At 40.2% G+C, this 26,822-nt stretch overlaps 1 protein-coding gene across 18 annotated transcripts in view; it reads left to right on the plus strand.

Moving 5' to 3' along the window:
- LOC144593640 (protein 4.1-like) overlaps positions 1–26,822 on the plus strand; it is a 112,003-nt gene that overhangs the window by 43,385 nt on the left and 41,796 nt on the right. For all 18 annotated transcript variants that reach the window (XM_078399518.1, XM_078399520.1, XM_078399521.1 and 15 more), the window contains exons 4-8: positions 18,054–18,158; positions 21,242–21,284; positions 21,805–21,880; positions 24,790–25,008; positions 26,432–26,519. In XM_078399518.1, coding sequence (XP_078255644.1) covers positions 18,054–18,158; positions 21,242–21,284; positions 21,805–21,880; positions 24,790–25,008; positions 26,432–26,519 — 531 coding nt within the window. The remainder of the gene's footprint in view (positions 1–18,053; positions 18,159–21,241; positions 21,285–21,804; positions 21,881–24,789; positions 25,009–26,431; positions 26,520–26,822) is intronic.

The following is a 26,822-nucleotide window of genomic DNA, read 5'->3' on the forward strand; positions in this document are numbered from 1 at the left end:
GAATCACTCAGTAGAGATGATAGAAGGACACTATTGCCTAGACTTGCCTTTTAAGCAAGAAAGTGTTAGTCTGCCGAATAACTGTTGCATTGCAGAACAACGCATTCAGAATCTGAAACGCAAGTTTGGCAAGAATATGAAATTTCATGATGAATGTACATCTTTCCTCAGAGATGATTGATAATGGTTAATGATAAGGGTGCCAGAAGACCAGCTGAATCAAAGTGATGGAGAGCTTTGGTATATCCCACACCATGGGGTGTATCATTCAAAGAAAGGAACATTAAGAGTGGTCTTCGACTGTGCTGCGGTTTTCAAGGGTAAATCACTTAACTGTCAACTGCTGCAGGGTCCAGACCTAACGAACTCATTCATCGGAGTTCTCATCAGATTCAGGCAAGAGCCGGTAGCTTTGATGGCGGATATCAAGGCAATGTTTCATCAGGTCAAGGTATCGGGAAAGCATGTCGACTCCTTGCGATTCCTATGGTGGCCGGATGGTGATGCACAAGAAGATCTCGTTGAATACTGGATTAAGGTACATCTCTTTGGAGCAGTGTCATCACCAAGTTGTGCAAACTTCGCATTGAGGAAAACCGCTGAGGACAATAAAGCTCATTTTTCTGAAGAAGTGACAAACATAGTAAAGAGCAATTTCTATGTGGACGATTGTTTAAAATCCATGTCTACGGAACAAGAGCCAATTCAAATAGTAAAACATTTGACTTCCCTCTGCAACAAGGGAGGATTCATGCTATCGAAATGGATTAGCAACAGCCGTGCTGTATTGGAAACCATTCCACTAGATAACAGTGCCAAGGAGACCCGGGATTTGGACAAAGACAATCTGCCCATGGAGAGAGCACTGGAATTGCACTGGTGCATTGAAACAGATGTGTTCAAGTTCAGAATTTCGATTCAGGATCGACCATGTACAAGACGGGGCATGCTGTCTGTGATTGGTTCTGTTTACGACCCTTTGGGATTTCTTGCACCATTTGCACTACCAGCCAAGTTAATTTTGCAGGATGTCTGTAACAAGAAACTTGGATGGGATGAGAGTATAACGCAAATCTTCTCTCAGCAATGGACAGAGTGGTTAGAAGATCTTGACAAGATCTCGGAGTTCAGAGTGGAGGTCGAATCAAATTTGCAAAGCTGCATCACTTTTCTGACGCAAGTGAAAGTGGTTACGGTACTGTTTCATATCTGAGACTGGAAAATGATAACAATGAAGTACATGCTTCATTCTTAATGGGAAAGGCAAGAGTGGCACCATTGAACCAAATGACAATTCCCAGAATGGAGCTTGCAGCCACAGTCTTAGCTGTCAGAATTGATATATTGCTGCAAAAAGAACTGCAGCTTAAGCTGGAGGAGTCTACCTTCTGGACTGATGCCATGACAGTGCTTAAGTATATCAACAATGAAAACAAACGTTTCCTTACATTTGTAGCAAACAGGATCTCTTGTAAGGGATGCTACTAATGTATCACAGTGGAAGTATATTAATACCGAGGAAAATCCTGCGGATGAAGCCTCTAGAGGATTAACAGCAGACCGCTTGTTAAGCAGTAAGAGATGGATCAGTGGGCCAGAGTTTCTCTGTAAACCAGACCGAGAATGGCCAAAGTTTAACCTGGAAACTGAAACCTCTGCTAATGATCCGGAGATCAAGCAAGACATTTTAGTGAACGCCATTGTTAAGGATCCATTGGATTCAACAAACTATTTAAATACCCATTTCTCATCTTGGAATAAGTTGAAGACTGTAGTGGCTTGGTTTCTTAAATTAAAAACAATGCTTTTGCAGTGGACTCGTAAGAGAAAGAAAACTCGGACTGCTATGAGTAGCTTTGAATCGGATCCTGGCATGCTGAAAGAAAAGGTTGACAAAGAGATGCAAGTCTTTAAGGCATCATACTGGGGACAGTGTTCATGTCTGGATGATCTTTTTAAGGCAGAAAATGCAGTTATCTCTTTCTGTCAAAGACAAGAATATAAGGAAGAGCTATCAACATTACAAGCTGGTGAACATGGTGTTAAAAGAAGTAGTCATTTATACAGGCTTGATCCGATACTGGATAAAAGACTTCTGAGAGTAGGTGGTCGCCTAAATAAACTAGCGATGCCTGAAGAAGAGAAGCATCCTATTATTCTCTCGAAGGACTTTAATATTTCAACATTGCTGTTACGACATATTCATGAACAGATCGGACGTGGAGGAAGAAATCACATCTTGTCGAAACTTCGTAAAAGGATATTGGAGATCATGTCAGACGTTAAAGGTTTTGTGCGTACTGTACGACTTCAGACTAAAGGCAACATCTTAGTAAGACCGATAACCATCTGCTTCTAGAAGGTGAAGGAGAAGATTGCAGAATCGCTAAAGAAGTTTGAATGCCAACATATAATGCATATTACTTTTGTGATAAATATTAAGCTTTTATAGCTCCTTTTAATATCTATTGGTAATTGCTTCGTTATATACGCAGAACAATTAGGGGCCGGTGTGTAGGAGCCATTTACGCTTAATTTAGTTACTGTCATTGTACTGTCATTATGGCTATGTTTAATATTTCTAGTTTCTGTCCTTTTTGCATGCTTGTGGTTTGATACGTAATGGGGAGTGTCTACATGGGAGAAGGCTAGCGTAGCGACAGAGATTGTGGGTCAGTTTAGTCTCGGAGGATGGAGAGAGTACAGTTTTTTACCTCACTCGCGCCAGCCACACTCACAAGGACTACACGGTAATGACTACACGATTTTTACTGTATTGTTTGAAGAAGAAACAGTTGATAAGAACCAAAAGTTATGAATTACTCTTTTGATTGTGCAACTTTAATAAAGACCAATTAATCAAGAAACAGCGTTTGGAAGATTCGTCTTTGTTATCTCAGAGTGCGGTGTGTGCGTAAGCTATACCTCCATTCCACCCCCGAGCAGTAATGGCTATCAAAGTTGGACTTTGAGAAGGTATAGAAACTGCCATTACACTGGGCAAGTATTCACTGGAGTTTGGAAGGACGAGAGGGGATCTTATAGAGATGTATAAAATAATGGAAGGGCTGGACAAGCTAGATGCAGGAAAAATGTTCCCAATGTTGGGGGAGTCTACCCAGCGAGTTGTGAATTTATGGATTTCTCTGCCACAGAAGGCAGTGGAGGCCAATTCACTGAATGAATTTAAGAGAGAGTTAGAGCTCTTGGGGCCAGTGGAATCAGGGGATATGGGGAGAAAGCAGGCACAGGTTACTGATTGTGGATGATCAGCCATGATCGCAATGAATGGCGGTGCTGGCTCGAAGGGCCAAATGGCCTCCTCGTGCACCTATTTTCTATGTTATGTTTCTAAGCTATTCACTATGCCTTTGTCTGCCAATTGCTTACATTGGGAAATCAAAAGAAAATGACCAACCAACAGGTTGAAATTGAAATCTCATCTGATTAACAGTTTCAAACAACTGCTGCAGGGAAAGACTGCTTCATATAATTGACCAATGATTTTGTATGTTTTAGACCCTCAGAATCACTGGCCCTTCAGAAGCTTTAGGATTCCGTGCATGTTGTAGGGTAGTGTAACGTTGACAATTTAGTCATTGATATAATGAAAGCACAAGAATTATGATGGTGCCTGATTTGCTACCCAGACACAATTAAAAATTTTCATATTCAATTATTTTGTGAGCTTTTTCTTATGTTTAATGGACATATTTCTGAAAAAGTATTTCTGAAGAAGTATTTCAACCTGAAACATCACCCTTTTCTCCAGAGATGCTGCCTGACCCACTGAGTTACTCCAGCTTTTTGTGTCTATCTTCTATTTCCATTATTAGCATTGAATTTTAAATCTGGTGTGATGTAATGCCCAGCCATTGTCAAATACAGCAAAACTCTGAACAAATGAGCACCCTGGGTGACAATGCCAGACAAGCAGATATTCCAGATTTCTGGATATTACTTCTAATAATACCCAAACATACTTTTATTTCACTTTTTTCCCCCCATGTTACACAAGGGTATAATACATTTTTCAGTAAACTTAAAGGAAGCTGGAAATAAACAAGTGGTCCTACTTTTGGCCATACACCTCACAACCCAAACCCAAACCACATTCTTGACCCTTGATTCTTGCAGCACAGCCCATGAACAAATTTGGTCCCCTGGCTTCCATTCCAGACTAATGAATAAACTAGTCACTGGATTATCATGATTTCTGAACAATTGCATTCTGGATTATAGGAGTTTGGCTGTTATGCCTTTATCAGTAGTCTGCAACATATGTTGGCTATTGAGATGCATGCAACAGTCAATAATTTACTAACTGGAGAAATCAGTTCTTTTCCCACCTTTGTTCATCACCGTGAAATTGTACTTTGTACAGAAGTACTCTTCTGCTGCTGGCTGATACTCTATCCAAGGTATCCCTCGGGTGTAGAATAGTGCTAGTGTATGTGGTGATTGCTGGTGGGCGTGGATTTGGTGGATTGAAGAGCCTGTTTTCGTGCCTTTACATTGATGGTTTTTTTAAATCTACTAAATGTGTCCCCATTGAGTTTGCTATACCAGGCTGAGATGCATCCTGCCAATGCAGAAGTTCAAGAGCATTCTCATGGACATGATGAATCTTCTCAGGAAGTAATAAGGCAGATGTGCTTTCTTGATCACTATCAGTGTGAAGGAACATGGGTTAGGTTGCTGGTGATCTTGATGCGAAGGAACATGTAACTATTTGCATTATCTCAAGCAACAGATCTACTGAGCTTGGGGTTGTGTTCAATCCCACCCCCCAAAAAATACTTCCTTGGGCCAGCAATCAATTTTTTATGGTGACGTTATGTTAAGTTGTTCTGAGTGCATGACACACAATTCCTCATCTTTCTTCTAATTTGTGTCATTGTTGTTGATCGGGCCAACAACAATGGCATCATCGGTGAACTTAAAAATCAAGCTGGTGCCGTACGGCCACACAGCTGCAACTGTACCGGGCGTAGAGCAGGGACTGAGCACACAGTCTTGAGAAGCACTAGCATTCAGGTGGAAGAAATGTGACCAATTCTAAGCGGCTGAGGTCTGCCAATATACGTCTAGAAGCCTGTTGCAGACAGAGGCCCCTGTGGCCAAGGTCCAGCAATTCAGATATGGCCCCAATTGATATTGTGTTGTAGGCGGAGCTGTAATCGGTGAATAACATCAGCGACACCAAATGCTGATGAGGCGGCATTTCAAGCCTGTCCCTTTTTCTGATTGATTCCATCTGAAGAAAGGTTGTGACGCAAAACACCAGCTATCCATTCATGCACTGTCTGACCTGCTGAGTTACTCCTGCACTTTGTTTTGCTTGAAAAATGAGGTGGTGTTCTAGTTTGCTTTTGACCTCTTCGAGGCTGTGGAGAAGGCAGAGGATAACAAGGTTTTTAGTTTGCCTTTGACCCGTTGAATTCTTCCAGTGGTTTTTGTTTTCCTGCTTTACTAGAAATTGCACTAACAATAACCAGACACTGCACTGAAGAGCGTAGGAGGGCATTAAGTTGATTTGCTTATGTTGTTTAAATATTGTTTAACATGGAAGAAACAAAAATTAAGCCTAAATAATTTTGTGTGGAAGTTTTTGGTGATCTCATTACTGTTAATTTGCTCGATTTTAAAGTTTTAAGACTTTATGATGACCTTAAAAGTAAAGTAAGTATTTTTTGTCTTTTTGTCTTTTATCTCTAATAACTCTTTTTCTCTTTCAGATTAGCAAAGAATTTACTATCTTAACTGTATTACCTGCTTAGATGGTACACCATAGCAAGGATTTTTCAATTTGAATAGCTTTGTTATTTGCAATAAACACAGAAAATACTATGGTTACTGGGTTAGGCAACATCTCTGGAAAGTGCAATAGCGTTAACACTTCAAGTGATGACCTGTTACCAATGATGTCAGTGACCCAAAATGTTTGCTTTTCTTTCCTCTCCATAAATTCTGCCTGACCGACTGAGTGCTGACTATTTCCAGCTTCTGCAGCTCTGCAATTTTCTTGCATATCGCTTGCGGTTCGCACTGGTATCATATCGTCTGAAGAAGGGTCTCGACCTGAAATGTCACCCATTCCTTCTCTCCAAAGATGCTGCCTGTCCCGCTGAGTTACTCCAGCTTTTTGCATCTACGGCACGGTGGCACAGCAGTAGAGTTGCTGCCTTACAGCGAATGCAGCGCCGGAGACTCGGGTTCGATCCTGACTACGGGCGCCGTCTGTACGGAGTTTGTACGTTCTCCCCGTGACCTGCGTGGGTTTTCTCTGAGATCTTCGGATTCCTCCCACACTCCAAAGACATACAGGTTTGTAGGTTAATTGGCTGGGCAAATGGAAAAAAAAAAAAATGTCCCTAGCGGGTGTAGGATAGTGTTAGTGTGTGGGGATCGCTGGGCGGCGCGGACCCGGTGGGCCGAAAGGCCTGTTTCTGCGCTGTATATCTAAATCTAAATCTAAAAAAAAATCTTTGACTGTAGAGAATGTTATGTTGAAAAGGATTTTTGCCTAATTTCCAGTGGGAAAATACACAATGTCTGAACCAATGAGAAGATAGGCTTGTAGTGCGGATGGTGATGGCTACTAGTGCAGATTAGCCGTACTGACGTAGACCAAATTGGACCATATTTGGTTGGTTTTCAAAGCTGCTGTCTTTCTAATTTTCTTCTGTACAGTCTGTGGAGAGTAGTCAAGGAGATACAAAGTAGGTGGAAGTGATATCCAGTTCTCAGGATCTCAAACTACATGAGATGATTTGGTAAAGGACTTGATTATGAACATGTAGGGTGAGACAGGTGACAGTGACACAAGATTTAGGTTTGGCTTGAAATCACTGAAGCCGAATGGCCTTTGATTCAAAGATGAGACGTTGAGTAAAATTGAGAAATGCTCAAAGAAAGATCAGATATCTCATGAGGTGACAATAATTGAATTGGTCTGCCAAAGAAAATTGGAATTGGAAATTTATCTATATTTTCTAGATTCTAGATTCTACTTTAAATCTCATTTTGAGAAGAACAATGTGGAGTTTGAGTGAGAAAATGCTTTGAAATTAAGCAGCTGGCTGGTCTTGTTGGTTGAGGTGAGATTTGATGGTCTTGAACCCACTTTTGTCGAAAGCATTGGAAATTGATGCATATAACTTGTGGATGGCTGTAGCCATTTGGTAATAGATTATGTACTGCACACATCAGATTTCAGATGGCTCAATCATACTTGGATTTTAAAATCGGTGAGTGTTGGAAGAGAATTCAAGATATTAAGCCTTGGGATATAATCTGGATATAAGGTTGCTGAAAATGGAGGGCAAAGCAGATGCAGTTATTTGCTTGAAAGAGGCATTACTGGGTGCCAAATATAGTTTAGTGTCAGTTTTGCTATTTTAGGCTGCAACTCGCCAAGGTTACTTTCTAAACCAGATATGCATACCAGAATCTTGATTTGGGATGCCTATTGATGCTCCTCGGGAGTTCCCTTCTAATTGGTGAATTTAGTATATCACTGTAACCTTATTCTTGTCATGAGTGATGCTCTAACTTCAAGATGTTGGTACCCTAGAAAGTGCAGTGTTTTGTCTAAATAAAAGCACCAGTGCTGATACTCTTTAAATCTCGTAGTTTCCCCACTGAGAAGTACAAGTTGATTATTTTCTCTGCCGCAAATAACATTTTATGCATGAACATTTCTTTAAAGCAATAAATTAAATATTTTTACTTGGTTCAATGTATCTATGAGAGTTGTCCTTCATAACATTGTTATATAGTTTTGGTAAACATTCTAGGTTCACTAAAAAATCCATGGTGTATGGCAAGCTAAAGCAATGGAACATATATCCTGCAGCTCCAGCATTTTATTTTGCTCTAAGTGGACTATAGTATTTCAAAATAATCTCGCAGATGCATTTTATACTTGGAAGTGTGAACAATAACTTTGTTAAATCATGACTGCTGTGGTTTCACTTAAGGTTATGAAGGACAGCTTTAAACGATGCTTGTATTCTTCAGCAGAACAGTTTAAGGTGTATTTACTTGTGCATTCTTTTGCATATAAATAATACGCTGCTATATTGGATTCTTGGAATTAAACAAAGATGTATAGGAAGTCTGTGAAATTAAATCTCTGTGATTAAAGGACGTAAGTGAATTTGAGATAACATACCAATTGTTATTCAACAAAGGCAACGCATAATTTTACTTTTGAATGCAAGGATATGTCCAGTAATTTAAATGGACTAATTTCTCACGTGGGTGAATAATTATACTCAATTTCGTCTTTTGTGTATTATAAAACAATACAGCACAGAAACAGGCCCTTCGACCCACGATGACTGTGCAGAACATGATGCCAATACCATCCCTTATCTGTCTGCACATAATCCATATTCTGCCATTCCCTGAATATCCGTGTGCTTATTCAAGTGTCTTAAATGTCACTATCATATCTGTCTTCTCCATCACCCCCGGCGGTACACTTTAGGCATTCACCGCCCTCCACGTAAAGAAAAACTTGCCCCACACATCTCCTTTAATGTAGTCCCTCCCACATTAAACCTGTACCCTCTATAATTTTATATTTCTATCCTGTAAAAAAAAAGTTTCTGACTGTCTATCTATCCCTCTCATAATTATATATACTTCTACCGGGTCTCCCATCAACTTCTAGCATTCCAAAAAAAATCAATTCAAGTCTGTCCAATGTCTCCCAGTATTTAATATCCCCTAATCCAGGCATCATTCTGATAGGCCACCTCTGTACCTTTTCCAAACATTCACATCCTTCCAGCATTTTGCGACCAGAGCTGCATGCAATACTCCAAATGCGACCAAACCAACGTCCTATAAAGCTGCATCATGACTTCCTGACTCTTGTACCTTTGATGCCCTGAAGATATTGAAGATGTCTTTGCAGATTTTTTTAAATTTCAAAAATAATTCAAACTGATTCATGATTTCCCCTCTAAATTTGAAGAGACATACTGAATTTAGGATGGGCATGCCACGCAATGAAAATGTTTGCATCAGTTGTAAATTGCTTAACATGATAATTGCACAGCTTTGGTAATAGGATCCAGGATGAATGAGTGAGCAGTAATCCTTGGGGTAAATGTGGATGGTGGGCGATGTTTGCAACAATGGACATTTTGCAAGAACAGGAAAGCAGACTATTACCTGAATGGTGGCCGATTAGGAGAAGGGGAGATGCAGCGAGACCTGGGTGTCGTGGTACACCAGTCATTGAAAGTAGGCATGCAGGTGCAGCAGGCAGTGAAGAAAGCGAATGGTATGTTGGCATTCATAGCGAGAGGATTTGAGTATCGGAGCAGGGAGGTTCTGCTGCAGTTGTATAGGGCATTGGTGAGACCACACCTGGAGTATTGTGTACAGTTTTGGTCTCCTAATCTGAGGAAAGACATTCTTGCCATAGAGGGAGTACAGAGAAGGTTCACCAGATTGATTCCTGGGATGGCAGGACTTTCATATAAAGAAAGACTGGATAGACTCGGTTTGTACTCGCTGGAATTTAGAAGATTGAGGGGGGATCTTATAAAGACTTACAAAATTCTTAAGGGGTTGGACAGGCTAGATGCAGGAAGATTGTTCCCGATGTTGGGGAAGTCCAGAGCAAGGGGTCACAGTTTAAGGATAAGGGGGAAGTCTTTTAGGACTGAGATGAGAATGTTTTTTTTCACACAGAGAGTGGTGAATCTGTGGAATTCTCTGCCACAGAAGGTAGTTGAGGCCAGTTCATTGGCTATATTTAAGAGGGAGTTAGATGTGGCCCTTGTGGCTAAAAGGATCAGGGGGTATGGAGAGAAGGCAGGTACGGGATACTGAGTTGGATGATCAGCCATGATCATATTGAATGGTGGTGCAGGCTCGAAGGGCCGAATGGCCTCCTCCTGCACCTATTTTCTATGTTTCTATGCTAGTAGGCTGAAAAGAAACATGTTGTCAAATGCCCAGTTTGCAGATGTCCACATCAATCTGCATTTATTTGCCCCTGTACTCCACAAATTGTGATTTGTAGCAGAAAAAAATCATGTGGTTAAAGTGCACATAGTCAGATTTTATTAAAGGGTGTTTTTATACATTTTGGTTTCACTATGTAGAAATTACAGCTGTGTTTATACATAGTCCCCTCATTTCAGGCCACCAAAATGTTTGGGACACATGGCTTCACAGGTGTTTGTAATTGCTCAGGTGTGTTTAAATGCCTCCTTAATAAGAGAGAGCTCAGCACCTAGTCTTTCCTTCAGTCTTTCCATCACCTTTGGTCCTCATGTTGATAAACAGCAACAAACGTTTCCAAAGTTGTGCCAATGAAAGTCAAAGAAGCCATTATGAGTCTGAAAAACAAGAATAAAACTGTTAGAGACATCAGCTCAACTTTTGGATTACCAAAATCAACTATTTGGAACATCATTAAGAAGAGAGAGCACTGGTGAGCTTACTAATCGCAAAGGGACTGGCAGGCCAAGGAAGACCTCCACAGCTGATGACAGAAGAATTCTCTCTGTAATAAAGAAAAAAACCCAAACACCTGTCCGACAGATCAGAAACGCTCTTCAGGAGTCAGGAATGGATTAGTCAATGACCACTGTCCGCAGAAGACTCATGAACAGAAATACAGAGGCTATGCTGCAAGATGCAAACCACTGGTTGGCTGCAAAAATAGGATGGCCAAGAAGTACGTAAAAGAGCAACCAAGTTCTGGAAAAAGGTCTTGTGGACAGATGAGATGATGCTTAACTTATATTAGAGTGATGGCAAGAGCAAAGATGGAGGAGTGAAGGAACTGCCCAAGATCCAAAGCATACCACCTCATCTGTGAAACACGGAGGTGGGGGTGTTATGGCCTGGGAATGTATGGCTGCTGATCAGCAGTAGCAGCAGCAGCAAGCAGCAGCAGTAGCAAGCAGCAGCAAGCAGCACCAAGCTGTGTTGCTTGGGAAGTAGTGTGTGGGGATTGTGTGGGGATAGTAAGGAGTAAGACCTGTGTGATGTCCCGGACTAGTTTCGATCGCCTAGCTTGGGGTCGGAGAGGAATTTCCCGGATTTTTTCCCAAATTGGCCTGGGTTTTTTATCCGGTTTTTCGCCTCTCCCAGGAGATCACTCAGTTCTTTTGGGTGGGCGGTTGGAGCGGTTGGAGTAGCGGCCGGGCGGTAGGTTTAGTAACCGAGCGCGGGGCTTTGTTTGGAGAGTATGACTGCCAGGGCAGTTTTTTGTTCTGGGTGTCAGATGTGGGGAATCTGGGAGTCTGATAGTCTTCCAGACATCCACATCTGCGCCAGGTGTGACGAGATGGGGCTCCTAAGGGACCGTATTAGGAACCTGGAGCGGCAGATTGATGACCTCCGTCTGATCAGGGAGAGTGAGGAGGTTATAGATAGGAGTTACAGGGAGGTGGTCACTCCTAGACCACGGGAGGTAGACAAGTGGGTCACTGTTAGGGGGGGCAAAGAACAGAGGCAGGGACTAGGGAGTACCCCAGTGGCTGTACCCCTTGGAAATAAGTACTCCTGTTTAAGTACTGTTGGGGGGGACAGCCTACCTGGGGGCAACGACGGTACCCGGGCCTCTGGCAAGGAGTCCGGCCCTGTTGCTCAGAAGGGTAGGGAAAGGAAGAGGAGAGCAGTAGTAATAGGGGACTCTATAGTGAGGGGGTCAGATAGGCGTTTCTGTGGACGCAGTCGGGAGACCCGGATGGTGGTTTGCCTCCCTGGTGCCGGTGTCCGGGATGTGTCTGAGCGTGTCCAGGATATCCTGAAAGGGGAGGGAGAGGAGGCAGAGGTCGTGGTACATATAGGTACCAACAATATAGGTAGGATAAGGGAAGAGGTCCTGAAAGGAGAATTCAGGGGGCTAGGAAGAGAGTTTAAAAAAAAGGACTTCCAAAGTAATAATCTCAGGCTTACTGCCTGTGCCACGCGATAGTGAGAATAGGAATGGAGTGAGGTGGAGGATAAATACGTGGCTGAGGAACTGGTGCAGGGAGCAGGGTTTCAAGTTTCTGGATCATTGGGACCTCTTCTGGGGGAAGTATGACCTGTACAAAAAGGACGGGTTGCATCTGAACCCGAGGGGAACCAATATCCTGGCGGGGAGATTTGCTAAAATAACTGCGGAGACTTTAAACTAGTACGGTTGGGGGGAGGGACTCAAACACAGATAGCTAATAGGCAGTGTGTGAGGCAGGAGGCAGAAAAGGGAAACACTCAGACCCAATATGTAGGAGAGAAAGAAGGGAAAAAAAATAAACTGAGAATCAGAAATGATGGGTCCCTTAAATGTGTATATTTTAATGCTAGGAGCATTGTAAGAAAGGTGGATGAGCTTAGAGCCTGGATTGACATCTGGAAGTATGATGTTGTGGCGATCAGTGAAACATGGTTGCAGGAGGGTTGCGATTGGCAATTAAATATTCCAGGATTTCATTGTTTCAGATGTGATAGAATCGGAGGGGCAAGAGGTGGGGGTGTTGCATTGCTTGTCAGGGAGGATATCACAGCAGTGCTTTGGCAGGACAGACTAGAAGGCTCGATTAAGGAGGCTGTTTGGGTGGAACTCAGAAATGAGAAAGGTTTAGCAACACTTATAGGGGTGTATTATAGACCGCCAAATAGGGAACGAGAATTGGAAGAGCAAATATGTAAGGAGATAGCAGATATTAGTAGTAAGCACAGAGTGGTGATTGTGGGTGATTTCAATTTTCCGTATATAGACTGGGAATCACATTCTGTTAAAGGGCTGGATGGTTTGGAGTTTGTAAAATGTGTGCAGGATAGTTTTTTGCAGCAATACGTAGAGGTGCCTACCAGAGAAGGGGCAGTGTTGGACCTCCTGTTAGGAAATGAGATGGGTCAGGTGACGGAGGTATGTGTTGAGGAGCACTTTGGGTCTAGTGATCATAATGCCATTAGTTTCAATATCATTATGGAGAAGGTCAAATCTGGACCAAGGGTTGAGATTTTGGATTGGAGAAAGGCTAATTTTGAGGAGATGAGAAAGGATTTAAAAGGAGTGAAATGGAAATTGTTGTTTTATGAAAAGGATATAATAGAGAAATGGAGGATATTTAAAGGTGAAATTTTGAGAGTACAGAGTCTTTATGTCCCTGTTCGGTGGAAAGGAAAGAATAATAATTTGAAAGAGCCGTGGTTTTCCAGGGAAATTGGACACTTGGTTCGGAAAAAGAGGGAGATATACAATAAATATAAGCGGCAGGGAGTAAATGAGGTTCTTGAGGAATATAAAGAATGTAAAAGGAATCTTAAAAAGGAAATTAGAAAAGCGAAAAAAAGATATGAGGCTGCTTTGGCAAGTAATGTAAAAGTAAACCCCAAGGGGTTCTACAGATATGTCAATAGCAAAAGGATAGTGAGGGATAAAATTGGTCCATTAGAGAGTCAGAGTGGACAGCTATGTGCTGAGCCGGAAGAAATGGGGGAGATATTAAACAATTTCTTTTCTTCGGTATTTACCGAGGAGAAGGATATTGAATTATGTGAGGTAAGCGAAACAAGTAGAGTAGTGATGGAAATTAGGAGGATTAAAGAAGAGGAGGTACGGACACTTTTGAAGAATATATAAGTGGATAAGTCTCCAGGTCCTGATAGGATATTCCCTAGGACATTGAGGGAAGTTAGTGCAGAAATAGCAGGGGCTATGACGGAAATATTTCAAACGTCATTAGAAACAGGGATGGTGCCGGAAGATTGGCGCATTGCGCATGTTGTGCCTTTGTTTAAAAAAGGTTCTAAAAGTAAACCTAGCAATTATAGACCTATTAGTTTGACGTCTGTGGTGGGAAAATTAATGGAAAAGATACTTAGGGACAATATATATAATTATTTGGATAATCAAGGCCTGATTAGAAACAGTCAACATGGATTTGTGCCTGGAAGGTCATGTTTGACTAATCTTCTTGAATTTTTTGAAGAGGTTACCAGGGAAATTGATAAGGGCAAGGCTGTGGATGTTGTCTATATGGACTTCAGTAAGGCATTTGACAAGGTTCCACATGGAAGGTTGATTAAGAAGGTTAAATCGTTGGGTATTAATAGTGAGGTTGCAAGATGGATTCAACAATGGCTGAATGGGAGATACCAGAGGGTAACGGTTGACAATTGTATGTCAGGTTGGAGGCCAGTGTCTAGTGGAGTGCCCCAAGGATCTGTGTTGGGTCCACTGTTGTTTGTCATTTACATTAATGATCTGGATGATGGTGTGGCAAATTGGATTAGTAAATATGCAGATGATACTAAGATAGGTGGAGTAGTTGATAGTGAGGTAGATTTTCAAAGTCTACAGAGAGACTTGGGCCTTTTGGAAGGGTGGGCTGAAAGATGGCAGATGGAGTTTAATGCTGATAAGTGTGAGGTGCTGCATTTTGGTAGGACAAATCAAAATAGGACGTACAGGGTAAATGGTAGGGAATTGAGGAATGCAGTGGAACAGAGAGATCTGGGAATAACTGTGCATTGTTCCCTGAAGGTGGAATCTCATGTGGATAGGGTGGTGAAGAAGGCGTTTGGTATGCTTGCCTTTATAAATCAGAGCATCGAGTATAGAAGTTGGGATGTAATGTTGAAATTGTACAGGGCATTGGTGAGGCCGAATCTGGAGTATGGTGTGCAGTTCTGGTCGCCAAATTATAGGAAGGATGTCGACAAAATGGAGAGGGTACAGAGGAGATTTACTAGAATGTTGCCTGGGTTTCAGCACTTAGGCTACAGAGAGAGGTTGAACAGGTTGGGTCTTTATTCTTTGGAGCGTAGAAGGTTGAGGGGGGACTTGATAGAGGTTTTTTAAATTTTGAGAGGGACGGACAGAGTTGACGTGGGTAGGCTTTTCCCTTTGAGAGTGGGGAAGATTCCAACAAGGGGACATAGCTTCAGAATTGAGGGACAAAGGTTTAGGGGTAACATGAGGGGGAACTTCTTTACTCAGAGGGTTGTGGCTGTATGGAATGGGCTTCCGGTGGAAGTGGTGGAGGCTGGCTTGATTTTATTATTTAAGAGTAAATTGGATAGGTATATGGATAGGAGGGGATTGGAGGGTTATGGTCTGAGTGCAGGTAGATGAGACTAGGTCAGGGAGAATGGTTGGCGTGGACTGGTAGGGCCGGACAGGCCTGTTTCCATGCTGTAGTTGTTATATGTTATATGTACTGGCTCACTTATCTTCATTGATGATACAACTGCTGAAGGTAGTAGTATTATGAATTCTGAAGTGTATAGACACATCCTATCTGCTCAAGTTCTAACAAATGCTTCAAAACTCATTGGCCAGCATTTCATTCTACAGCAAGACAATGATCCCAAACATACTGCTAAAGCAAGAAAGGAGTTTTTCAAAGCTAAAAAATGGTCAATTCGTGAGTGGCCAAGTCAAACACCCGATCTGAACCCAATTGAGCATGCCTTTTATATGCTGAAGAGAAAACTGAAGGGGACGAGCCCCCAAAACAAGCATAAGCTAAAGATGGCTGCAATATAGGCCTGGCAGAGCATCACCAGAGAAGTCACCCAGCAACTGGTGATGTCCATGAATTGCAGACTGCAAGCAGTCATTGCATGCAAAGGATATGCAACAAAATACTAAACATGACTACTTTCATTTACATGACATTGCTGTGTCCCAAACATTATGGTAAGTATAGGATCCAGTGTTGTTGAGGCACGAAGCTCCGGAATTACCTTGTAAAAGCTCTCCATCTTTAAAAGCTCCACATCTTTTGCCTTGAAGACTCTCCTTGGAACCTGGAGAGACCAGGAACTGCAGAAGCTGGAATCTAGAGTAAAATACAATGTGAAGGTAACTGAATTTGTCAGGCAGCGTCTGCAGAGGGAATGGATAGGCCTATTCATTCCCTCCATAGATGTTGTCCGACCCACTGAGTTACACCAACACTTCATCTTTTACTCTTTGGAACTGACCACTTCACCAAGGGTTTTGATAATATCTTCTGGTGTACTTCTGTTTCAAATTTTTGTTCCATAAATTTTGGGGTAGTTTTGCTTTTATTATTGATCTGATATTGTTTGTAATTTAACTGAAAATATAAGCTGAAATGTTAGTTTTAAATCATTTGTCCTTGTGTTTCATTATGCTCATTTAAAAAAAATTGGAATGTTTTTAAGATTAACTTCCTTCTCCCAAATTCCCCTCACATTGTCGTTATGCATCTGTTGCACAGTTAGACATAGCTGATTGACTCTGCTTAAGTACTCGTGAGCATTTGATTTTCAAATTACACACACTGTTGCTACGTTTGAAATTACTAAACTGGTTCTTCAGCATTAACCGGTTCCTGTTTGTGTTTCACATAAATGTAACAATACATTTCTGTGCCTCAGCCATCTCCTATTTGAATTCTTGTCAATTCCGTTGTTAATTTTTTTAAACCCACTCATAGTGACCTTCTCATTCTACTCCTTGTAAATTTGTGGTCGTTCAAATCTCTGTGCATATGCCCAACCCTTGTTCAGCTGCCTATTGTTTCCACCTTGCTTCCCTGCATTGGTTCCTGGAGGAACTAAACCTTTAATCAACATTGCTCGTCTTTACCTCTTGTTACTACCAACACTGGATTTCTGAGTTACCTTGTTTGTTGTGAGTATTGTTCTACTTAGCCACATAATTAAGGATATGAAAAGGATGTTAAACGAAAATCTAAAAACTGCTGGAAACACTTAGCAGGTTGGGCAGCATCCATGGAAAGAAACACTTAACACCAACCTAATGCCACAGTTGGGACAAATTGTCCCAAAATGATGACGGGCAAAAATGGATGATTCATAAACAAAGTAACAGTGATTTTTAAGTGGGTGAATTTGATTTTGACTCCTGCAGGCTACATCGTGCGCAGACAGAAGATGAGCTGTTAGTCCTCAAGGGTATTGTAACAGTGCAGAGGGTAACCAGAAAGCCAGGATCAGTCCTGTAGACTGAATGCAGTTGCTGTCAAAAATCTGCAATTATTTTTTTCAGTGTAGAGGAAGCAATGTTGTGAGCACAAAATGCAGTATGCTGGATTGAAAGAAACGCAAGTGGATTGCTGTTTCACCTGGAAAGATAGTTTAAGAAGTGTAAGAAAATAACTGCAGATGATGGTACAAATCGAAGGTATTTATTTCACAAAATGCTGGAGTAACTCAGCAGGTCAGGCAGGGCATCTGAGGTGAGAAGGAATGGGTGACGTTTCGGGTCGAGACCCTTCTTCAGACTGATAAGATAGTTTGGTTTCCTGGATGATGGGACGGGAAGAGGTGATGTATACTTTGTGGTTACACGGCAATAATAGGTGAAGATAGTGAGTCACAAAAGAAGTGGTCCCTTTGAAATACACGCAGGATAGGAGGGAAAGGTGTATGGAGGTGAAATCTTGTCGAAGCCGATGAAAATTGCAAAGAATACCCTACTGAATGCAGAGGCATGGTGTGAAAGGTAAGAACTCTGGTCTTGCTCTTTCCAAAGGGAGAATGGGTTTGAGCACAGGTGTGGTAAATGGATAACTCTTGAGAATTCCTGGCCCACGACTGGAGATGTTTGTGTGGTGAAGCAGTACTTCAGCCGTTACACAGAGCTTCCATGTGCTCTTGGTCCGTGGACTTGAGATTCCCAATTCCATCCAGTTATTCATTTTAAATGGATATAGATGGGAATTGAGACAAGGAATTGTTCATAATTGCTGAGTAAGCATTTAGAGTCAACCTAGGGTTACATATGGCACATTTCTTTAGCTTAAGGATAAGCAAATTACATCTTGTTCCGTGTCAACGTAGAAATTATCAGGTTGATGTTGGAAACTTTCGACAGTCCCTTTGGACAAAAAATGAACATTTTGGGTTAAAGACCCTTTGCCAGAACTAAGATATGAGGCATGTATCATTTTTAAATTATTATTTCCATTAGCTAAGCTTTTATTCCCCCCATCTCCCATCAGCAACTCCCCTGTAATGTTTGCTAATAATATTGTATTTTGTATTGCTTATTTTGCACATTGTTAAATTATAAAATTTTGTTTTTTCAGAAACGTGCCAAAGGACAAATAATGTTGGACAAGGTGTGCGAACAAATCAACTTGTTAGAAAAGGATTATTTTGGTCTCACTTTTCGGGATGCCACAGGCGAAAAGGTAAGTTATGAATTAAAACTGATCATGGCTTATAATGTTCATTAAAATAAATATATTTTTGAGTGGAACAGAAAATCTATCGTTCGTTACAAAGCCACCTCTAATTGCTTTGGAGGTATTTTAATGACAATCTGAAGTAACCAAAATGTCAGATTCAGCGTTGTTTATGGAATAGTTGCAACTATTGGTGCAAGGGAATCATTAAGTCTTAGAGCTTTACAGCATGGAAACTTGCTCTTTGGAGATCCTCGAGACTGTCCCCTCATTCAGCAGCAGCGGCAGCTCGACTGCAACAGCTATTGCTTTGAGCGTGAAGTCCCGGCGGACAGCCAGCGAGCTTTGAGCGGGAAGAGCCGGCGACCAATCAGAGCGGCGGCTCCACTCCTCCCACGTGGGACCCGGACCAATCGGGCATCGAGCAGGAGGTCGGAGCCGTTTGCACCATCGCAAAGTCGAAATATCGCAAGTCAAAGCATCGTAAGTCGAGGAGCATCTGTATTAGATCAACAGACCCCAACTGCACAGGCGCGGAGCCGTTGGCTTCCCATTGCGACGTCGAACACGGCTGACAGGCAGGGCAGGTGGAAAAGGGATTTATTAAAGTTTAAAAAGGTGATTTTTAAAGTTTAAAAAGTGAAAAACTTTTAAAATGTAGCAACCATTTGAACCGCAGGACAATGGTGACTGTAAGGTGGTGCTAAAATTGTTGCGCTATCGTGTACCTTTTTGGCTGTATTTCGGGAACAGACAAATATGCAATGAAATATATACATACAAACAAACTCACAAGATGAGAGTTTTAGTAATATGAAATAAAATAATATAATATAGGTGGATGGATGTTGGAAACAAAATGCAGTACTGAAAGATTTGCAATGGTCCCTGTACTATTTTTTGTTCTCTTCTATATCTTTCATTTTCATTCTCCTTCATGCATTTAGTATTGAGGCACTTAAAAGAGAATCATTGTGGTTAACCACTGCAAATAAAAGCAGGTTCCACAATTGAACCACCAATATGTTACTCCCATATTGTGAAACTATTTTTGCATTGTTCTTTCATACCTAATGGATGATCTAAGTTTTAAATCAATGAAAAATTATGCTGATTTTGTAGTTTTTTTAAATTTATGTTTGTTTAAGGATAAGATCTTGGAAAAAGTAAACATGTCTTATTTACAGTATGAGTACTCGTACACATCTGAAGTTTAATTGTGGTTTAGCTGAAGCTTGATTGTTGTAATATGACTAAAAAATGTGCTATCCTGAGTTGTAGGTGTTAAAAAGAATTTGCTATATAGTTCAAAATGATCTGTCTGTCCTGTGCTAGCTCTAATTCTATGGATGCTATTGTTACTTTTTTGGCAAAATTCAGATTTTTTTTCTTCCTCCCCTGCAGTGGTTGTTGTTGACTCCGTGTTAAAATGCTAAAAATCTTTGACTTTCAGTCTGCTTTGCTGAATACTTGATTTATTCTTCTCCTTATTCAGTTGTCACAGGCAGCTATTTATTAACCAGCTGTTCTCAGCTGCAGCTGGATAGAATGTGAGCTGCATAGTTGCATACCAAGCACCCTTTAGTTGTGTCGCAAGGCTGCCCTCTGCGTTAGTTGTGGGGAGTTTATAGTTAAGTGTATTGTGAATTACTCCACTTTGCTTAATGTACCTCCTAACAGGTATTAATTTGAGATTTCTTTGTCAAGTTACATTATTATAAAAAGGAAAATGTTACAGCGCAATTTGCTGAATTGGTAGAGATCTGTGGTGAAAATAATCCTGAAAGATTCCTGTACTGAAAGTTAATTTAATATTAAATGTTTTAACATTCATATTGCCAATGCAATATACACCAAAAACTGTACATGTTTTTATCTTGTGATTTTAGGACTAATGAGTATTTCACTTGGACGGGTGTGGGACGAAGAGTATTAGTACACTGACTAAAATTAATGAACATTTGATTTTTTCTACTGTATCTGTTTTTTAGTTTTATATATAAAAAAATAGACAACAGTTTAGAAATAGTACATTGACTTTACTAGTACTTGACATTTTGGAAGTTTTCAAGTTATGTGCCACATATTGTACTGATCTGAGGTCTGCATATTTGCACACAGCTAGCAGCAGAATACAGGTGAGATCTGAACCAACTGAAAAATTCGGGGATTTTTAAACCTCAGGATAAAACCACTTCTAATTTTTGTAATCTTTCCCATTTATTCTGCTTGCTTTGATTGGGCTCTGCTCTCAAGTACCCTGCCTCTGGGCCCAAATCACAGGATGCAGCAGCTGTGATGGTCCTTTGAAATACATCAATTTTCTTCAAATGTCCAGCATTAATTGAGTAAGCTGCTTTGTGTAGCCTAATTGAACAAAGGTAAATTTTTGAGCAAATTATTTGCAGAGCGACTTGAACAATTTTTCCTGATAAGTCCATTTTTAGCTTTTATTAATATTGTACATGCTACTATAATGAAATATGTCAAATAACAACAGAAAGTGAGATAGCAAGCATATCGGGTTCATTTCTCTTAGCTGGTTGTAATGATTTGCGTAAAAATGTTTTCTTGTGTTCATAGAAATTTAATTTCTACAGAAACCTGAACAATGAGCTAATGTAATTTTGATAAAATTCAAAGAGGAAATGTTAGTCCTTCACTCCCACAAACATTTTAAATGCAGTAAATTAATATACTTTTCTGACATAATGGAAACTTTAAAGGGTGTGTTCAGTTTCAATATTGAGAATCAGTTGGAGTATAACAATTTTTTTGTCTAAATTCTGATTTGCTCCTAAGACAGTAATGTTTTGATAGATAAACATTCATCCATAATGGTGGTTGAATGAATTAATTTTAAATTATGAAAATTGCTTGTATAGATGAGTCTCCTTGGCTTGGGTGCAAGTAGTACCTACATATGATATTGGATTTTGCCAAATAGGAATAATTGCAAGAATGGTAATATTGCATACCAAAAAAATACGGACCTGTGAGTTTGTTTAAAACTCTCCTCATAGATGTTCTAACTTTTATGAAATTGTTATTGCATTGGATTCATTTTGAAGTATTATTCTGTCTTTTAGAATTGGTTGGATCCTGCCAAAGAAATAAAGAAACAAATTCGAAGTAAGTACATTGCCTGATCAGCCATAGTGTGACTAGGGGCATTGAAGATTGATTTAGATATACAAACACTGCTCTCCTGGAAAGGAGAACATTAACAGTATCAGAGGTAAAACAGTTGTTTTTAGATATATACGAAGAGAACTATATTACTGACGGTACTGCAGTCCCAAGGTTGTCCCCAGTTTACGAACGCCTGTCTTGCATGCAGCCATACAAACAAATAAGTGGCTGGTGGGATGGGTTTGCTGGCTGCTACGGGGCTGGGTACACACCGACATAAGATGTTGATAGTTGTGTTTAATTTTGGTTTGTCATTTAATTTTTCGTTTAAAATGTTAAAGAATTTGAAAGCGACATGGTTTGGCTCGTTCTGCCAAAAGCTTATGGATGAAGTCAAATAACACTGCTAACCGAAATTGTGCAATTATACAGTCTTAGATATGTACAGTGACAATGAAGCATTTAAAACTTTTTCTCTTGGCCACATGTCATTTTAAAATAGAATTGTATGTAATTGCAGGTTGTGCTTGGCACTTTTATTTTAATGTAAAATTCTACCCTCCGGATCCTTCACAACTAACTGAAGACATCACAAGGTATAAATGCATCAGATTAGTTAAATTCTTATGAAAGTACTAAAAGTATAAACTATTCACAAAATGCTGGAGTAACTCAGCAGGTCAGGCAGCATCTCGGGAGAGCAGGAATGGGTATTAAAAGTATAAACTAATTTAGTAATCTATATATTTTAAACAAACTTTTATTACATATTATAAAATGTTACATTTATTAAAATATGTTCTAATGAGATGATACATTCTAGGGCTTAATTGCCAAATGCAAAGTATATATTTAAAATAATTACACGTGTTTATTGAAAGATCCTCACCAATTTGTGCTGCCTGTTGCCAAACAATTCAAACTGATTGTCAATAATCAGTCATTCAAACTGAGGTAAATCCTGAACCTGTGAACACAAGCTAAGAGTTTTGAGTGACGAGTGGTAATTGACGCTGGATCTGTTCCTGTGGCAGATCCAGAGTTGTTGCCATTCCTCAGCATTATACTGGGAAAATTACTACTCTGAGCATAGCCAAATCTAGAATCGCTGTTGAAATCAGTGGCGTTTTTGATTAAACATAGGATCTTGTACTTCACTGACTTCAATGGGACTTCTTGGCTTGTGAAATATGATGCAAAGGGTCTTTCAAATTATTTTAGTTGATTGTTCAAATTGTTTTGAAGTTTCTAATTAACATTTTGAAGTAATTATTTTAATTTAACTTTAGTAGTTTTTGAAGGTAGACACAAAATGCTGGAGTAACTCAGCAGGACAGGCAGCATCTCTGTAGAGAAGGAATGGGTGATGTTTCAGGTCGAGACCCTTCAGTAGTTTTAGTAGTTTTTGAGTGTCTCTGACAGTCGACGTTTAAAATGTTAAAGAATTTGAAAGTGACATGGTTTGGCTCGTTCTGCCAAAAGCTTTTGGGGGATTTCTGGAACTGCCTCTGCAGTCTGCCATTTGAGATATGGTCATCTTCCAGTTATCGTTGACCAACTCGTTGGAGGGAGGTTGTTGAGGGTTAGGCAGGAACGGCACATGTGCAAATTGTGGCTGATCGTCCAATTCAAATCCAACTTTTCCCCCAAATTTCATGATCCTTTTAGTTGTAATGTCCTTCATTGTTGCAATCATTAATCATTCCTTCTGGATCTTTATCAGAAAAACTACCATGGTTCAGGAAGGCAACTTCATAAGGTCATAAGTGATAGGAGTAGAATTAGGCCATTTGGCCCATCAAGTCGAATCTGCTATTCAATCATGGCTGCTCTGTCTCTTCCCCCTAACCCCATTCTCCTGCTTTCTCCCCATAACCTCTGACATCTGTGCTAATCAAGAATCTATCGCTGCCTTAAAAAATATCCATTGACTTGGCCTCCACAGCCTTCTGTGGCAAAGAGCCCCACAGATTCACTGACTAAAAAAAATTCTCATCTCCTTCCTAAAAAAATGTCCTTTAATTCTGAGGCTGTGATCTCTAGTCCTAGACTCTCCCACTAGTGGAAACATCCTCTCCACATCCACTTTATCCAAGCCTTTCACTGTTCTATGTGTTTCAATGAGGTCCCCCCTCATTCTTCTCAACTCCAGCGAGTACAGGCCCAGTGCTGACAAACGCTCATCATAGGTTAAACTACTAATTCCTGGGATCATTCTTGTAAACCTCCTCTGGACCCTCCAGAGCCAGCACATCCTTCCTCAGATATGGTGCCCAAAATTCCTCAATATTCAAATGCAGCTTTATAGAGCCTCAAGATTACATCCCTGTTGTGTATACAAGCCCTATTGAAATAAATGCCAGCATTGAGTTTGCTTCCGATTCAACTTGCAGATTAACTACCAAAATGCATGACTCCACACTTTGCTACACTATATTCCATCTGTCACTTCTCTGCGTACTCTCCCAACCTATCCAAGACCTCCTGCAGAGTCCCTGCTTTCTCTACACTACCTGCTCTTCCACCTATTTTCGTATCATCCCCAAACGTGGCCACAAAATGGCCAAATAATTAATATATAACGTTAAGAGTAGGAACCCCAGCTCCGACCCTTGCGGACCTTCTGATCACTTTTTTAATGATGGGTATATGGAATGAACTGCTGGAGGAGATAGTTGAGGCAGAAACAACAAGATTTAAAAGGCATTTGGACAGGTATATGGATAGGAAAGGTTTAGAGGGATATGAGGGACTGAAGTCTCAGACAAGCTGTACAGGACTCTGAAAATGATCTGCCCACTTTTCTGTAGTTGTTGTTTATAAATATCGATCCACTCTGGTGATGGATGTTCTTCAGTTAACTACCAGTCTTAGAGTCCTACAGTGTGAATCCAGGCCCTTTGGCCCAACTTGCCCACAGTCTATTCAACATGTTCCATCTACCTCCATTTGGCCCATATCCCTCCAAACCTGTCCTATCCATGTCGAAATGTTGCTTGAACATTGCCAAAGTACCTGGCTCTACTAACTCCTCTGGCAACTCATTCCATACACCCACCACCCTTTGTGTGAAAAGGTTACCCCTCAGATTCTTCTTTAATCTTTTTTCCCTCACCTTAACCCAATGTCTAGTTCTTAATTCATCTACTTTGGGCAAGAGATCTATTCCTCTCATGATTTTATACGGTTCTGTAAAATCACCCCTCATCCTCCTGCGCTCCAAGGAATAGAGTCCTAGCTTGCTCAACCTCTCCCCATAGCTCAGACCCTCGGTCTTCTGCAAGTTACAACAAAATATTTGCAAGACTGTTTTTATTTGTTGTGAGATCCCTTCCCTGTTAAAACTCAAGCCATAATGTATGAATAAGGATTAATAAAATTAAAAAGTTGAAATTAAGAGGGGCTCAAAGCATACGAAATTAAGTGTATTTATTGAATGAAACTATACAATTCTTGGTTTAAATGTGAATTTAAGAAACAGTTGAGAATCTGTTATCTCTTGCAGATATTACTTGTGCCTTCAACTCCGCCAAGATATCGTATCTGGTCGTTTGCCATGTTCTTTTGTAACTCATGCCCTTCTTGGTTCCTGCGCATTGCAAGCGGAACATGGAGACTATGATGCCAATGAACACAAAGCAGGTTACGTTAAAGAATTGCAATTTGCTCCAAACCAGACAAAAGAATTGGAAGAGAAAATTTCTGAACTGCATAAAACACACAGGTAGAAATTAGTCACAGTTGGTTGTCAAAGCATATTTACTTAAGTAATCAAACACTTATAGGAAATCATAAAGATAGCAGTGTGAAAATGACTGAAGCACTTATCTGATGGCCTATTTAAATAATAATATACTTTGGAATGTCTATGTCCTAGCAAAATGTTAAAATGTAATTTTTAGCTGAAGTATAATTGTCTTTTGAAAATCAAAAAACTGCATGTACTGAAAATACAAAATAAGAATAGAAAATGCTGGAAACCCTCAACAGTGCTGGCAAAATCTGTGGAATGAGAAACAGTTAGTTTTGGGTTGAAGGCATTTTGTCAAAACATGGAAAGAGAAAACCTGTAAATTGCAGAAAGGGTTGGTGAAGGATGGATTGTCTTGGTGACCATTGATGAAGCCATCTGATAAATTAGTGAGAGCCATCAGGTGAGTGAGAAAACAAAGGAATATGTGGAAGCTATTAAATGCAGTTTGAAGTTTTAGGAAACAAGTGGAGATCAACAGTGTCAGTGGAGAGAGAAAAACCTGAGTAAATATTACTAATGGGTTACCTACAATCGAACAGGCCATTTCTGATGCAGAGAAAGTGAGTTATGTGAGGTTGATGAAATCTATATTGAATCCTGAGGACAGTAACATGCTAATTGAACGATCTTACTCAAAGTTGCATTGGACTTAAGTGTAGAAAGCCATAAAGAGTGCTCAGATTGCAATAGATAAGTTAAGCGAAAGGCAACTGCTGGCTCGGTTACCCCAGAAGACAAGAAAGATGCTCTGCAAAGCAGTCTCCGTTCAGTGCTCAAAAGTGGAAGAGATTGCATTATGAACACTAAATGAAATGCACTAAATTTGAAGAAGTGCAAGAGAGTCACCAGCTCGGACTGTTTTGCTTATACTTGTCTCCCCACAATTAATCATAAATTGCAGATAGACACAAAAAGCTGGTGTAACTCAGCGGGACTGGCAACCTCTCTGGAGTGAAGAAATGGGTGATGTTTTGGGTCGAAACCCTTCTAAATTGCTATGTTTTTCCCTCGTGTTGGGTCAGCATTCTAAACCATTTGGGAGATGTGCTCAATGAACATTAAATTCAGGTGATTCAACTGTCACTAGTTTTAATGTAACCACAAATCAGGCAAAACAAGTAAGGTGCAACAATTGAAAATCTTCTCTTTTCTATCTTAATTCTGAAGTGATAAGTGTTTTTCAGTGTAATTTTGCTCAGTTATGCTTGTGCTGTTCAAATCATAGACTTACAGATAATTGACCCATTGTATTAGTGCATTTATATTAATGTATTTTAATCTATCTAATTTTAAAAAAATTAATGGGAAATCTGTTTAATAGTTCTTTTTTTAAACTGAATTTACCACCTAATTTTATGCTGCCTTTACATTGGATTTCTTGTTTCTTTACCAGGGGTTTAACTCCAGCCCAGGCTGATGCTCAATTTCTGGAAAGTGCCAAAATGCTTTCCATGTATGGTGTAGACTTGCATCATGCAAAGGTAATTGATTACTACTTGGTTAACAATTATGGAGGAAGGGAAGAGAGGTGCTAGCTAGGTTGGCAAAATCAAGTTGAGTGTTATGCAAATCAAATCACAGTACTTGTGTTAAAATATTACAGCATTTGGTGTTTGTTTCAAAACATTTTGATCCTTTACTATCTATCATTAGAATAAGCAGCAAATACTTGTGGCCGTGTATCAAAAATAAAGTAGTCACTCCTTGTTCTGTTTTCCATTTGATTCTTTTGCTGCTAACATCACCATATTCAACTGTCTTTTTTCACACCACCAGTAAAATTA

Source organism: Rhinoraja longicauda, chromosome 5 (genome assembly GCF_053455715.1).
Source record: "Rhinoraja longicauda isolate Sanriku21f chromosome 5, sRhiLon1.1, whole genome shotgun sequence".
NCBI classification, from domain to species: Eukaryota; Metazoa; Chordata; class Chondrichthyes; order Rajiformes; family Arhynchobatidae; genus Rhinoraja; species Rhinoraja longicauda.